Raw genomic sequence first — 15,259 nt, 5'->3', positions numbered from 1 at the left:
CAAAGTCTTCAATAATACCTTATAAGCAAAATAACAAAACTAATCCTTTGTCTCTTTTACTTGCAAACACAAACATACTTTTTTTTTTTTCAAGTACACCCGCGTCAATCTGTTCTACCAATACAGAATAAGTAGAAAGATCTTGATTCCCAATATTCTTAGCATGTCTTCTAGCATACAGCAACCTTTCTCACGGGACACAGAACAATGTATCAATCCTCAAATATTCAATATCCCCTGCCAATTTGACTTACATTCTTTTTTGATTTAGCAAAACAAAAGTATGCCTCAAAAGTTCACAAAATTAATACCAAAAAAAAAGAATTCTAACCAAACGTTTAAAAAAAAAGTTTTTCACCTGTATTTGTTGAGTGATTTTATTGGTTATCTTCTTGCTGACAAACTCATCAGCTGGAATGTTTAAGTGAATTTCATCACAATCTGCAGATAAAAAAGAGGACAAAAACATGTTAGCAAAAATCCCTATCCAAATGGCAGACATGTGCAAACAAAATAAAAATTTCAGTCTAATTAGGCATTTAAACCAATCAACAATGTAAGTGTCAAATGACCTCTGAAACTGATACTAGAAATAGCAAAGAAGAAAATTTAACCTGAAAGCATAAACTATGGATGATGATGGTGATCTTTCCAAAAGTAGAGGTACATCTGAAGAATAACCTGATTTCTTGTTTCCTTTTCTTCAAGGTTTTAATACATCCATTACAGGACACAATGAGATAATTTTTTTAAAAACAAAAGAACAAAGCTCGGTGGCAATGGTGAAGAGGGGAGAATACCCCAGAGTGATAAACATACACAACTAAGCAAAAGCATCTACATCATCGCAGTGTCTGAAAGGGAGGGGGAGGAGAAAGTGTAACAAGGGGAACGGAGAGAAAGTGTAGGGGGGGCCAAAAAGAAGGGGGGGGGGTGACCAAAAAGAATGTGCAAAGTGAGGGAGAAGAAATTGTAAAGAGGCGATGGAGAAAGAGTGAGGAGGGTAAAGGAGAAAGCAAGAGTAAGAAAGCAAAAGGACAAAGTGTAACTTACAGAGGTAGAAGGAGAGAGCGTGGTGAGAGCGAGGAAGAGAAAGCAGAGACAGGGTAACTGGACAGAATGTTTGGAGAGCTAAAGAGGGAGTGTCAGAGCAAAAAAAAGTAAAACAGTCACAGCTTTCTCTCACTCACCATTTTTACTGGATGGACTGGACTGTTCCATGATGGAATAAAGCCTCTGCAGCAGCTGCAGCACACTGTCTACAGAGCAGCCAGAGGCCTCAGAGCAACGGGCAATGTCAAGGTCAGCCAGGGAGGCCACACCCATCAAAGACTGGTATGATAGACAAAGAATTTTTAACATGAATCACACAGTAACACATGAAACATGAGGCTTTAGTTTTTCATTCACAACAAATTTTCTGACAATAACTGTGAACCCGTGAAATAGAATCTATACACAAAGAGAAAACAACTATTTCAGGGGCAGTGCTTGAACTTTGTGACTGGTATTTTCATTAATTCATTTGATGCTAGTACTGAAAAAGTTGTCAGACAGTGTCTCTTACAAACTGACTACAAGTAGAAAGGTGACAATTACACTCACTGTACTATTCCCTTTCTTCAGTAAGTCTTATAATTTATAATTTTCTTTTAGAAAAGGCTGTTGATGAAAACCAGAAAACAGTGCTTGAACCTTGCATTAAAAATGGTCATCTACATGACACTTTTATCAAAATAAAATGTGAAACATACATCTGAGCATTGCTAATCCATAAAGGTGTGATGCTTCAGAGACTTTTCTTCTCACTCTACCTTAGTAACAGAGCCGCCACATTCCTTCTCCGAGACTTCCTCTTCCTTGGCTTCTCTGTACTGCACCCTGGAAAAAATGAAAACAACAGCTGAGTCTTTAGTAAAGTGTACAATGCTTCCAGATATAAATCACAAGTACAACAAAAAGACTATGGCACAATCACACAAAGGAGAGTAAACAAAAAATGTAATAGTATTAAACCAGTGTCAGACACAAATGGCAATCGTCAATAGTCATCAGTACGGCTACCATAGTTTCATCATACAAACTGGGGTCTTAACACACGAATGTCTTCTTGACAAAATCTTATTCCATTTGTTTCATCTGCACAAAAATAAGAAATTGCAAGAGCTATTCCCAATTCTAATAGTTCATTTCTAGATGTCTCAGTGTGCCCTTATTAGCTGCCATATCGACTTCTTAATTTCTATGTTATAGAATTGTTCTTATATTAAGTTTAATGATTGTACAACCTACGTACTCTAATAAGAGACAGTATTTATTTTCTTCTTTCAAGGACATTTGATGCCTTACTTTTTTTTTTTTATTTGAAGGACATTCAACCCTTTTCTTTATAGGGTGCAGACTTATTTCCACAGAAAATATATCAATGATTTCCACTGACAACTGACTGTCTTAAACAAATATTAAAGCTTACGTGTATGTCGGCTCCCAAATCCTTTTCATCCTCTCCGTCCGGCCTGTGACAGCACCTTTACCTAAGAGCTCTTGGATGAATTTGAATATGCAGGCTCTGCTACTGTTGAGGACAACATCTTCATCGCTCATCTGAAAGAATTTGGAAAAATATGTCATTTTAAGTCATTTCCTAAAATGAATGTACAGAACAACCAAGCTGCAACTTCATATGACTCACTTTGCAAACCAGAGCTGCAACAAACGGATGGGAATTTAGAGACAAAATAAAACTGAGACAAATAAAAAATCTTTGGAATAAAATGAGAGACAAAAATAGCACAAGACAATCCAAGATGGTTCAAAACTAAGTGAAAACAAAAAATATAAATAAAAATACTTTGTGAAAATATTGATAACTCAAGTTTTCCATTTGCTCTATCCCTTTCAGCACATCCATTTTTTTTTAATCTAATAAATCAGAGGGTCTCAACAAAAACAAAGTACTTAAATTACTATATTTCAGGTTAATAAATCGTAATAAGAAAACGTATAACTTACGCCTGGCAAGCAAGGGGCTTTGACGGTGAGGCAAAGTTTGGGCTGAGCCACCAAGGCCTGACTCTCACTGCTTGCAGTTTCCTCTGTGCCTGAGAAAACAGCAAAACGTGTTTAATTAACTGTATGAACTAACAAAATACAACTTTCTATAAAATTGTCAACTTCCACATTTTTTACCTTTGACATGTAATGGTATCTACCCCAATCATCTGACACCATGTAAAGGAATAAACATGTGATTTTCTTCATTATACGTTTCTCTTTCAATTCCAATTCACTTCCATTCACACTACCAGTACACTTGTTCAGAATGACAGTGACACTACAACATTTACAAATCTCAGACATGTAAGGCAATCGTCACTTTCAGTCAGTACGGCTACCATAGTGTCATCATAGATGTGACTTATGAGGTGAGAGAAAAGGGACAAGTCCTTCTCCAGCAAACAATATAAAGAACATGTTTTCAAACATCTTCCAAGCACTACTACAGCACGAGCATGCCCTGACGAATACAGGGAATTCCTCATTTTAAGACAGAAACTGCTTTCATCTACATGAGGAAGGCAAAATTTTAACATGTGAACACCAATGTGCTCAAAGAAATGATATACAGTCAAACCTGCTCTAATGACCACCTATCCACCACAATCACCTGTACAAATGAGCACTTCCCACTTCCCCCCTTGGATTTTTTGAAGATGATAATGACTGTCCAAGAGGATCACCTGTCTTAGGTATCAACAATTCATCCCCTCAGAACTATTTTGTCCAAAGTGCATCTTTATTTAAGTTCACTTTGGACAAAATAGTTCTGAGGCGATGAATTGCCTTTGACAAAAGTGGTCGTCTTGAACAGGTTGGATTGTACGTGAAACTTACCGGGAGCAGGAATGTCAAAGTCCTGAGTCTGGTTGACATTCGTCCGTCCTGGGCGAGGATCAAAGGCCGGAATGAGAGCTGAAAATTGTCGCTTCAACACAAACTCATCGTCCCAAGTTCTTCTGTCCCTGGGCTCCAGCTCCTCATCTTCCTGTTGACAAAAACATCCAAACCTTGCTCAAACTCTGAAGCTTTCCAACAATATACACATACGAAATGATTATGGTTTCACTCATGCCTCCAGACTATTCTCAGAGCAAACATTTTCACTTAAATGCTGTATCACAAGCTGATATGGCTGAGTTTAGTTTACAGCAAGTCCGCACAACAACATATCACGGAGAACAGATCAAGACGACTGTAACAATCATAGGAACTTAAGAGAGCTCACTAAAAGGCTACAAACCATAGTCCATATAAAGAGCAGAAAAAATATTGGTAAACATAAATATCTTTTACTTGCAATCCTGCTTTAACAGATAGTTAAAGTTACATAAAAGATTCACAAGTACAAACTGATAAATGACATGGGTGAAACAATCTCAGACATGTAATGGCAATCGTCAATTTGGATCAGTACGGCTACCATAGTGTCATCATAGATTCTTAATGATGAGAGCGATTCCACAGCCCTCAATGAGTTTTACTCTAGAATCATTTGCTGCTGTTGTGGTTGCTAATTCAAACAAATAATATTAGGTGAAGACTCATTTCAAAATTTTATGCACTGATTAGTTTTATTAGAAAAAGCAACGGAATATAACACACATATCGGGATGGAAAGACCAGACAGAGGACGATAGTGCAGCTTCTGGAGCGGGGTCTAGTCTGCTAACCATTATCTTCGATAGCCAAGCATATAAAAAATATATTCACTCTTTTTTCAAACTGGACTATAAAGAACTACAAAACAAACTAACTCCCCGAGCCTGGACAGCACATCAGTACTAACTACCAGCATGACACTTCTCGTGCCGTGCACAAAACACAAAAACAAACTTACCATGACGTCATCGTAGTCCTCATCATCTTCGTTTTCATCCTCATTTTCATCGTCATCGTCATCAGGCTCAGGGAGCTCCTCATCATCCTCGAGGTCGGCCAGGAGGGTGTGGGCCCTGTAGGTCTCCAAGAATTCGTTGTCGCTTTCGCTAGATGTGGACGTTACACTCCTGGTCAAGGCCTGCAGGCGAAACAACTACACAAATCAGGTTGATGTGAAAATGTACTGAGCATGATTGCAGCCCCTACCCATTTACAACATCAACCAAAATTCTATTTTCATTCATACTTGGATTTATGCATCAATAGGTTAAGTAGATACAACCTAAATGAATATAAAGAAGTCACTGTGGCTTAAGCAGCACCACTTGAACTTGTGGCTTCACACCCCCCCCCCCCCCCCCCCCTTAAAAAAAGACGATAATGCGGTACAAAGGGTTACTTATTAAGTGTACATGTTTAAAATTGTTATCTACATAGTATAGTCATGAAAGCATCAGGCATAACAGTTTTGTTGGGGGGTTTTTGTTTCCAGAGCATGAGCAGTAATAAACAAGTAATCTAACAGTACAAATAACCACAATAGCTATGGAAATCTTAAAGAATAAAGATATAAATACAAAATTTTACATAATCTTCATACCATTTCCTTTAACAAACTGAAAAATTATGCGTTATGGATGTATTGCTATAGAGACATAAATACTTACATTTCTAATGACCCCAATGTTTCTAAATCAATCTTCACTCATTTGGAGAGTTACCTAAGGCCAGTCATACTAGACTGCTGACAGGTGTATTGCATACAGCGGGTTGAAAGAATTATAACTTAATTACATGTTAATATCTTCTAGAACATATCACACAAACTGCTCCAAATCATTTTTTTTAAATCTCAAGATCTTCCTGCACCTATAAACATGTACTATAACCAAAAATTGTGCAGGTTGCTACACTTTATGATACGATGCTTAATAAGACACTAAGAAATATGCCTTCAAAGACCAGGCTCCAAAGTGCTAAAATGTTGACAACTTAGAGAGCCTTTCAAAATGAGACCTTAACATGCATAAATGCTGACATCTCATAAGAGTTGAAGCCTGTTACCTGACTCAGAGACATCACATTGACCATTGTCTGGGTAGTGGTGAGGGTACTGGAGGTAGGCACATTGGAGGCTGTTAGACTAGGGTAACTCTGGGCAGCACTCAACAAGTTGTCTGCAGACAAGCAGAAAAAGCAATAATGACTAAAACTATCACAAACCGCACCTGGCTGCAGGATTTATACCTTAATCATATGTACAACATCATCCTATTACAATAATACACACTGATATTATCTACTCATAAAACCTAAAGTGAACTAAGACCAGCTGATTCCTAACAGCAGCAATACACAAAAATTTTGGTGAAAGTGAAGAGAACACACAATAAATGGTAAAAAAAAATAATAATAAATAACAACAAAAACTACCATCTCCCCAATACCCTGGTATGCCAGGTCAAATTTGTGCAATAGTACATTCAGCCTGCTCAGACACATATGGCAATCGTCACGAGGTATCTGTACGGCTACCATAGCTTCATCATTTGAGCTGATGTTGGAACACACTATTTTTTCAATCAGCTTTAGCATGAAGACATAACAAGAACTACATTCTCTCAAGAGCTTTTCTGATGACAAAACCTCAGCATGAACATGATAGTATAACACTGACCATCATACATTTTATAAATCGTTCTAAATTAGTCTTTATTCACTTGGAGAGTAAGTTAAGGTCAGTAGTACTAAACTGTTTGCATGTGTGTTGCAGGCAGCTGGTTGTAAGAATTATTACTTAATTATTATCTATACCTTGTGACAATGATACACACCAATATTATATATCTAAAATTTAAAATAAAGAACACACTGGAAAAAAAAAAGTTTAGAAAAATAAAAAACACACATGAAAAATGAACCCCATCTCCCCAACATCCTCATGTCAAGGTTGTGCAATACTACACTCAGCCTGCTCAGACATACATGGCAATCGTCACGAGGTATCTGTACGGCTACCATAGCTTCATCATGTGAGCCGATGTTGGAACACACTATTTTTTCAATCAGCTTTAGTGTGGACATAACAAGAACTACATTCTCTCAAGAGCTTTTCTGATGACAAAACCTCAGCAGTGTAACACTGACCGTCATACATTTTTAAAAATGATTCTAAATTAGTCTTTATTCACTTGGAGAGTCAGTTAAGGCCACTTGACTGTAGGCACGTGTGTTGTATACAACTGGTTGTAAGAATTATAATTTAATTATTATCTTATCCCATCACAATAATACATTGGAAATAAAATTTATATTTTTTTTAAATCACCCACGAAAAATCAACTTCATCTCCCCAACACCCTCATGTCAAAGTTGTGTGATACTTCAATCAGCCTGCTCAGACACATATGGCAATCGTCATGGGGTATCTGTACGGCTACCATAGCTTCATCATGTGAGCTGATGTTGGAACACATTATTTTTTTTTAAACAGATTTAGTATGCGGGCTTTCAATAGAATTTTTGACCACTTAACCTCAACATCAACATGACACTGTGTAACACTGACCACCATACATTTTTTCTTTTTAAACTTCATTCATTTAAAAAAAAAGAAAAGAGTAAAAATTCAAACAACAGTTCTCTACAATTATCGTTGTACCATTGGGACAAACTTAACAACTATGCGTTATGGAGATGCAAATGCAAAACAATATAGATTTTGATTATTTACATTTCAAATAAGCTCAGAGGTTTGTAATCAGTCTTTACTTAATTGGAGAGTTAACTTAGGCCAGTCGTATTGGACTGTTGGTATGTGAGTTGCGTACAGCTGGTTGCAAGAATTACACCCTTATGACAAACTTATGACAATCACAATTACACCTACCAATCTTATATTTACTCATAACATCCCATGGGAAACTAAGACCAGCTGATTCCTAACACCAGCAATGAGCGAGAATTTCGGTAAATACAAAGAGAGAATGAATACAATGGAAGTGAAAATTGTTTTTTAAATTAATAATTTTTTTAAAAAATTAACTCCCATCTCTCAGACAAGTCAAAGTTGTGAAATCATAAACACAGCCTGCTCAGACATATATGGCAATCGTCACGAGGTATCTGTACGGCTACCAAAGCTTCATCATGTGAGCTGATGTTGGAACACACTATTTTTTTTAAAACAGCTTTAGTATGTGGGCACAACAAGAACTACATTCTAAAGACAATTTTTTAGCATTAAACCTCAACATGAACACGCCACAGTGTACCACTGACCAACATACATTTTTTAAAAGACTTAATTCATCTTAAAGAATGAAAAAAGTAAAAATTCAAACAAAGATTTTCTCTGTACCATTGAGTCAACCAAGTATGACTAGAGGTTATAAATCAGTCTTTACTCAATTGGAGAGATAGCTAAGGCCAGTCAAATGAGACTGTTGGCATATGTGTTGCGTACAGCTGGTTCAAAGAATTATAACCTAATTATAATCTTATCTTATCATGAACAAGAATTTGAGTAAATACGAAGAGAGAATGAATACAATGGAAACAAAAAAATCTTTCTAAATCAAAGAATTACCCCAAAAAATTAACTCCATCTCTCAGACACCCTCATATCAAAGTGGTACAATCATAAACTCAGCCTGCTCAGACATAATAATAATAATAATAATATATAACATTTATAGAGCGCATTTCCAAAAAAAGTAGCTCAATGCGCTTTACATTGGAATACCCATTTTTCAAAAACCTTTCTTACTACTTCCTTTCTTCTCAAGCAATATACATTAATGCACACACACACACACACACACACACACACGCACACACACACACACACACACACACACACACACACACACACACACAGAGACTATTTTCATCCAGACATAGGAAAAGAACAAATGTAATGAAAGATAACGTTAAAAGCTTATGAAGGATAGGCCTGTAGGAACAGAAAATGTTTAAGATGTCTTTTGAAGCTATCAAGTGTTCTTATTTGTCTTAGTTTCATGGGTAATCTGTTCCACATAAATGGACCAAGATATGAGAAAGATCTCTCTCCATATGATTTGTATGATTTTACAGGTGTCACAAGTAGGGTGTTATCGTTCGATGATCTTAGGTTTCTCCCTGGTTTATATATACTGATAAGTTCTTGTAGATAAAAAGGAGCAGTTTTATTTACACATTTGAAACACATGACGCAGATTTTAAATATTATTCGTTCTTTTACAGGGAGCCAATGCAGTTCTTTTAATAATGGAGTGACATGGTCTCGTTTTTTAGATCTTGTTATCAGTCTAGCGGCATTGTTTTGAATTACTTGTAAACGATTCAAATATTTGTTGTTCAGACCTGCCAGGAGTGAGTTACAATAGTCTAATCTAGATAGGATAAGAGATGTTACCAGTGTTTTTGTGGTCTCTTCGCTAAAGTACTTTCGAACTAGGCCTATCCTTCTCAGCTGAAAATAAAGGGATTTGGACAGAGATCCTACAAACGAGCCCATTGATAAGTGGTGGTCAATATATACACCGAGATTCCTGACAACTTCTTTACTAGATGTCATATGCCCATATAAATCAAAGTTGACACTTTCCAGATCTTTATTTAATCGTGGATTTTTTATAAGAATGATGTCTGTCTTTTCTTCGTTTAGTTTCAATTTGTTTACTGTCATCCACTTTTTGATTTCATAAAAACATTGTTTAGTGATGGAAATCATGTTTGGTAGATCTTGAATGGTGCCATTAACGAAATGTATGGCAATCGTCACCAGGTATCTGTACGGCTACCATAGCTTCATCATGTGAGCTGATGTTGGCATAGTTTTTTTCAAACTACTTTAGCATGAAGACAAAATAAGAACTACATTCTCTCTAGAGCTTTTCTGACATAAAAACCTCAGCATGAACATGACAGTGTAACATTGACCACCAACTTTTTTTTAAAGAAAACCTTATTTCATCTAAAGAATGAAAAAAGTGGAAATTCAAACAAAGGTTTACATTTACCTTTGTACAATTACATCAAATATGTGTTATGAAAATACAAAAGCAAAAAGCAATATAGATATAGACTTTTCACATTTCATATTTATATAAGCATAATGGTTCTAAAATAAGTCTTTACTCACTTGGAGAGTTAGCTAAGGCCAGTCGTACTAGACTGTTGGCATGTGTGTTGCGGACAGCATTACTGCCATGAGGGGCGGTAATGTTGCGGCGTGCCACGGCCGCGAAGGAGTCAAGCAGGCTGGCAGTGGGGTCCACTAGGCTGGTGGGCAGGTTGGGCTCGCTGGCACTCATGGAGTTGGTGGGGGAGCCCCGGGTGCTGTCCTCCGAGCTGCTGGTGGCCTTCCTGGCCTCACTCTTGGCCGCTTTGTCCCGCGAGTCCCGCGTGTTCTGCAGGTTCTGCACATGCTCCTGGAAGGTTTGGGTAGTCTTTGTATTAGTGTGCAGTATGGCATGGGTTAAATGAAGGTTTTCTTAGTCTTGTATTGGTACTAGGTATGGTAGGAGATTAATGCTACCTATCAACACTAAGATTTTTCCACACTGAAACCTTTAAATTAAACATTCACTTCCTATACGACCAAGGTAAGTGGGTAGAAATCCTCGAAAACTCCCCAACAAACAAGTCAAGAATACCCCCTTTTGGAGATTTGAAACGGCATCATCTGCATCACAGTGATAATGATCATAGTTGAACCATTGACTTGTCGCTTATATTAGAGCTAGGTGCGCCTCCATGGTCAATGTTTTGATAAGACTAGACCCGACTGAAGGATAAATAGAAGCCTGAAAGGCATTCGATTAGGCCTATATACTAGGATGAAAATAAGACAAAAATTACAAATAATTTGGACTTCAGTTCTCTACCCTATATCAAGCTGAAGAATGATGAAGAAGACAACTGAATGAAAGAATAAAAACTTATTAAATCTCAGCCACATGAATCCTGAACAAAGCCCTTACAATAACAGAAGTTTTGTTTTCTGTTCTCGCAGGCGGTATAGCTAACCTTGACTCCTCCTTCGGCACCCCTAAGGGTCTCCGTCAAGGAGCCCACATCCAGGCCCAGAGCCAGGTCCGAGGCAAGGTTGTCGAGGCCCCCATAGTCTCCCAGTCCCACATCCTCCTTGCCGCGGTGCACCACCACCATGGGCTCACTGCTGCCTGCCAGGCCCGTTAGACCCGCGTTGCTGCTGCTGCTGGTGCTGGTGCTGGAGACTGGTGTGGCCGACACAGAGGTGGAGATGGCCCCACTCAGCGAGGTGGCCCCTAGGCCGCTCGGTCCAGGGATGGCCGCCAACTCTACTCCGCCAGTGGCTCCACCTCCCAAGGTGCTGATGGCCTGGGTAGACCCACTCGGAGTGGTCACTTCCTCGTCAGCGTTGTCCACCATCACCATGACGATGGCCTCTGAACTTGCCAGGTTCACGACACTCTCCGCCACATTTTCAGCAGCCTTCAGAAACAAAAACCATTTTGATAAACATTATCACTTTTTACAAAGTAAAAAGATCAACACGAATCAATTTGATACTGAGAGTAAATCCCATTCATCCATTTCTTCAATAATTGGTCACTGCAATGAAGTAAACCGTGAAAAACGTCATTAAAAAAAAACAATGAACAGATGGGTTGCATTCATCAAATGAAGTAAACAAGATTCAATTTGATCAGAAGTGTGTACAAACAATCAGAGTAAAAGAATTCACTTTTGTTTATTTTTGCCAATGATTCTGTCTCCACAGTGAATTAAATGCCATGTAACCAGAAGAGAGCTGCTTTGTATACTGCCCTCACCTTCCTAGATATAAAATATTGACAGGATTCAACAAACTTAACAATCAAGTCAAAGCTAAAAAGTGGAATCTATAATCATTACATAAAGCAAAAACCCTTTTGAGGTTCCTTTCAAAAGGTTTTCAAAACGCAAAAAAAAGTGAAATCTTAAACAAACCCTACATATTCCATCCAAGCCTCATACTTACTGCTTTAATACTAGAGGTAAGGTTCTCAGCTGAGGAAGCTTGATCAGTGCTTGCAACTGACGCACGAGAATCCATGACATCACTCAGGCTAGGGGTGGAGCTACTCTTTCGACTGGTCAGCACGCCAACCTAATAAACATGACAGATTCACACACTTTAAGTCTGACATAAAAAGGAACTCATCAATAATAATTGTCACGTCATGCTCAGAGTAAAAAAACGGTTAAAACACAAACTAGACAGAGTGAAAAAACACTTACTGCACAGCAAAGCAGCTACACGACTAAAATGAAGTCTAACAGGATCGCCATTACTAGCTCAGCAATGAAAGCACCACAAATCAAAATCTAATAACAATATATCCCTGAACAAACAAAAAAACCTACTTTATCTGACATAATATTTTAGTTTACCTGTTTTTTGTTAGTTGCTTCAGGTCAAGGAAGATTCCTTTTAATTTAAATTATTTTTATACTATATACCCTCTCCAGGAAGACACATTAAATTAATAAGGGGTCACTCATTATTTTTTTTAAAAAGAAAATCCAACAACAATCACCTTCACTTTCTCAGAGGCAGGGGTGAGACCTGAAGCCACAGCATTCTTATTCTTGCTGGATGACGGCGGTGCAACAGCTTCAGGTTTGGCGAACCTTAGCTTGTCCGGGTCGTGAGATGGCCCCAGTGCCAGGTCAAACTTGCCCTCTGCACCCATACGATACGAATTCGAGCCACCGGCATCCCACTTCACGTCAACCCAACCTGAATAATATTTAGAGGAGAAAACTTGAAAACCAAAACACAACTGAAAACAGAGCTGGATTTACAATACAGCCCAAGCTGTGCAAAGCTGAATCAGAAGAAAATAAAAACCAATTCCACTTTGGACAGTTCTTAACCATAAACTCTACAATCTGCCTTATGGAGAAGACTGGTTGAGCATAGGGAAGGGAAAGGTAAGTTGAGATAGTGAAGTGGACGATTGTAAACGACTAATCAAGTGGGGAGAAATTTCACTAGCAATGATTCACATTTAAATGCAATCAGTTTATTTTTAAAGGCTTTGAGGCAGTTTTGAGACAGCAATGAAGTTATTAAGGTCTATCCCCCTAATCAGCACAACCTTAAAGCCTTTGTTGTTTCTTGCCTTAGTCACAAGCCACTGTTTCAACTGTCCTGTGTCTGTGCATCGTCTCTTTCACTGCTGCCTATGTCAAAGTCACAACTAAGCTCATACCAAGTCACAACCAGGGAGTTTTACAAATCACGTGATGCCAGCTGTTGAACACATCAGATATCAGTTCATATCTCCTTAGAGCAAGAGATTCTAACTTTCCCCTATAACAAAGTTCCCTACTCCTATGCCAACAGTTGCCCTTAACTGGTCTCCCTGTTAGCAGCAAAGTCCAACATTCTTATCTCCAAGGATAGACTTCTTTTCCAATAATTCATGAGGAATCAGATCCGCATTCATCCCTCAGGTCATACTTTCTTATGTAACTAATATACAGACTTTCCATATATCAAGAAGTAAAGAAAACAAATTCAGGAAAATCAGGCACTTATCACAATATCAGAATATTCTCCCCCCCCCACCTCACACACACACACACACTCACTCACTCACTCACTCACTCACTCACTCACTCACTCACTCACTCACTCACTCAAACACACACTCGCGCGCATGCGCGCGTACACGCACACACACACACACTGACCATTGTGCAACTCCCCAGTGACAGTCCCTTCTCCTGGAGGATTTCCGTCCTGGTCCCGCCATTTCCAGTCCATGCCGCGCACCACGCGTGCCCCAGGCATCATCTGCTTCAGGACGTGGGTACGCAGCACGCGCCGCTGACGACGCAGGTTGGCCTCTGCTTCTCTGGCCGCTTTGCCTGATGAGAGGAAAAAATCTTGGTTTGTAAGTCTTCAGCAAGGTTTTACTGTGCTTGCAACTGCATAAGGCCATATGAGCGCCAAAGGGTGGATGTCAACAGAGAAGTCCAAATGGGGAATCAGGCTTACTCTGCTCACCTCTCTAGCCTCAACAGCACAAAGTCAGTTGCGACTATCAAGGCACCCCAGAAAAAGCAGTTCACAAGAGAGTGACAAACAAACAAAAGAAGTAGAGGAAAAATGACGATAGGATGAGGAAAGAAAAAGCAGCAGTTCCTTGGTTTATTCAAGAGAAAGACAAGCTTATGGTCATTTAGTATGCTGGGACATACCAGGATAGGCAGGCAGACAGAAACAACAGAGACACCAGCCAAAAACAGATTCTTTAGGGTGAACATGTAACTACTAATCAACCTGAATTCTAACAAAACAAGCAAGACTGCCTCCCCGCCCTAAATTACAAAGAATCTTTTCTAAGTAGTGGTCAGACAAAGGATGATACACAGTATAATGATTTCAGTACACATCTTTTTAACATTTTACCACACCACATACACAGCTTGATTTACACAAGTAGGATCACAATGTTAAGAGAGATCTATTTAGCATAACTGAATCCTTAGATTTAAGCTGAGGTGAATTACATTTTGAGCCTAAACGAGTGATCTTTCAGCAAACATTTATCACAACCATATTCCATTTATTATGACAGAACCTACACAAACAATATAATAAGCATTTGCAAAAAGAAATAGTCACCAAATGAATACAATTCACACAAAAAAGAAATGATAATGCAAACAAATTTTCAACACTTTACATACCAATATCATCACAGACTCCCGTGACGGTTCCATAGATCTCAAAGCCAGACAGTGAGACATAGTGCGTTTGTCCACTTGCATTCTTCCCTGTTTGATGCAAACGCACATGTCTCCAGCCTTGCTTCTCCTCACTCGGGGCATCTACAGGCCACGAAGCTGTTGATCTGGAGACAAAGAGCAAGCCCATACAAAGAACTGAGAACACCCATCCCTTCAATCCTTGACCCCCCCCCCCCCCCCCCCCCCCCTATGTTATTTTATTTAATTTGTTATGAAGAATAACGTACAATAATAATAATAGTAAATAGCATTTATGCTATGCATTTTCATTTTCTAAAAATATGCTCAATGTGCATTACTTTCAAAGAGGAAATTTGGCATTGAGCAGGGTTATGAGCAAACATCAACATTGCACTTGAAGGACAGACAAATAACTGACGGGATGATTGTTGAAAGAACAAGCATCTTGAACTGTTGCACATAATAATAATAATAATAATAATAATAAATAGCATTTGTATAGCGCATATCTCCGCTCAACAGCAGGCTCTATGCGCTTTACACTATATTATTACCCCAGCAGACC

At 38.6% G+C, this 15,259-nt stretch overlaps 1 protein-coding gene across 5 annotated transcripts in view; it reads right to left on the bottom strand.

Moving 5' to 3' along the window:
* The window catches only part of LOC101862393 (E3 ubiquitin-protein ligase HECTD1), a 56,412-nt gene that overhangs the window by 10,549 nt on the left and 30,604 nt on the right, over nucleotides 1–15,259 (bottom strand). For 3 of the 5 annotated variants that reach the window (XM_005090731.3, XM_013087492.2, XM_013087499.2), the window contains exons 26-39: nucleotides 14,674–14,837; nucleotides 13,672–13,848; nucleotides 12,510–12,712; nucleotides 11,951–12,079; nucleotides 10,975–11,421; nucleotides 10,088–10,376; nucleotides 6,004–6,116; nucleotides 4,898–5,092; nucleotides 3,895–4,045; nucleotides 3,013–3,101; nucleotides 2,474–2,604; nucleotides 1,815–1,881; nucleotides 1,191–1,332; nucleotides 359–441 (exon numbers count right to left, since the gene is read on the bottom strand). In XM_005090731.3, the coding sequence (XP_005090788.1) occupies nucleotides 359–441; nucleotides 1,191–1,332; nucleotides 1,815–1,881; nucleotides 2,474–2,604; nucleotides 3,013–3,101; nucleotides 3,895–4,045; nucleotides 4,898–5,092; nucleotides 6,004–6,116; nucleotides 10,088–10,376; nucleotides 10,975–11,421; nucleotides 11,951–12,079; nucleotides 12,510–12,712; nucleotides 13,672–13,848; nucleotides 14,674–14,837 (2,380 nt within the window). The remainder of the gene's footprint in view (nucleotides 1–358; nucleotides 442–1,190; nucleotides 1,333–1,814; nucleotides 1,882–2,473; nucleotides 2,605–3,012; nucleotides 3,102–3,894; nucleotides 4,046–4,897; nucleotides 5,093–6,003; nucleotides 6,117–10,087; nucleotides 10,377–10,974; nucleotides 11,422–11,950; nucleotides 12,080–12,509; nucleotides 12,713–13,671; nucleotides 13,849–14,673; nucleotides 14,838–15,259) is intronic. The other 2 variants (XM_013087518.2, XM_013087501.2) reach the window with 1 other exon arrangement.

This window comes from Aplysia californica, unplaced genomic scaffold, assembly GCF_000002075.1.
Source record: "Aplysia californica isolate F4 #8 unplaced genomic scaffold, AplCal3.0 scaffold00021, whole genome shotgun sequence".
Taxonomy (NCBI): domain Eukaryota; kingdom Metazoa; phylum Mollusca; class Gastropoda; order Aplysiida; family Aplysiidae; genus Aplysia; species Aplysia californica.
This window is presented reverse-complemented; position numbering and strand designations above follow the sequence as displayed.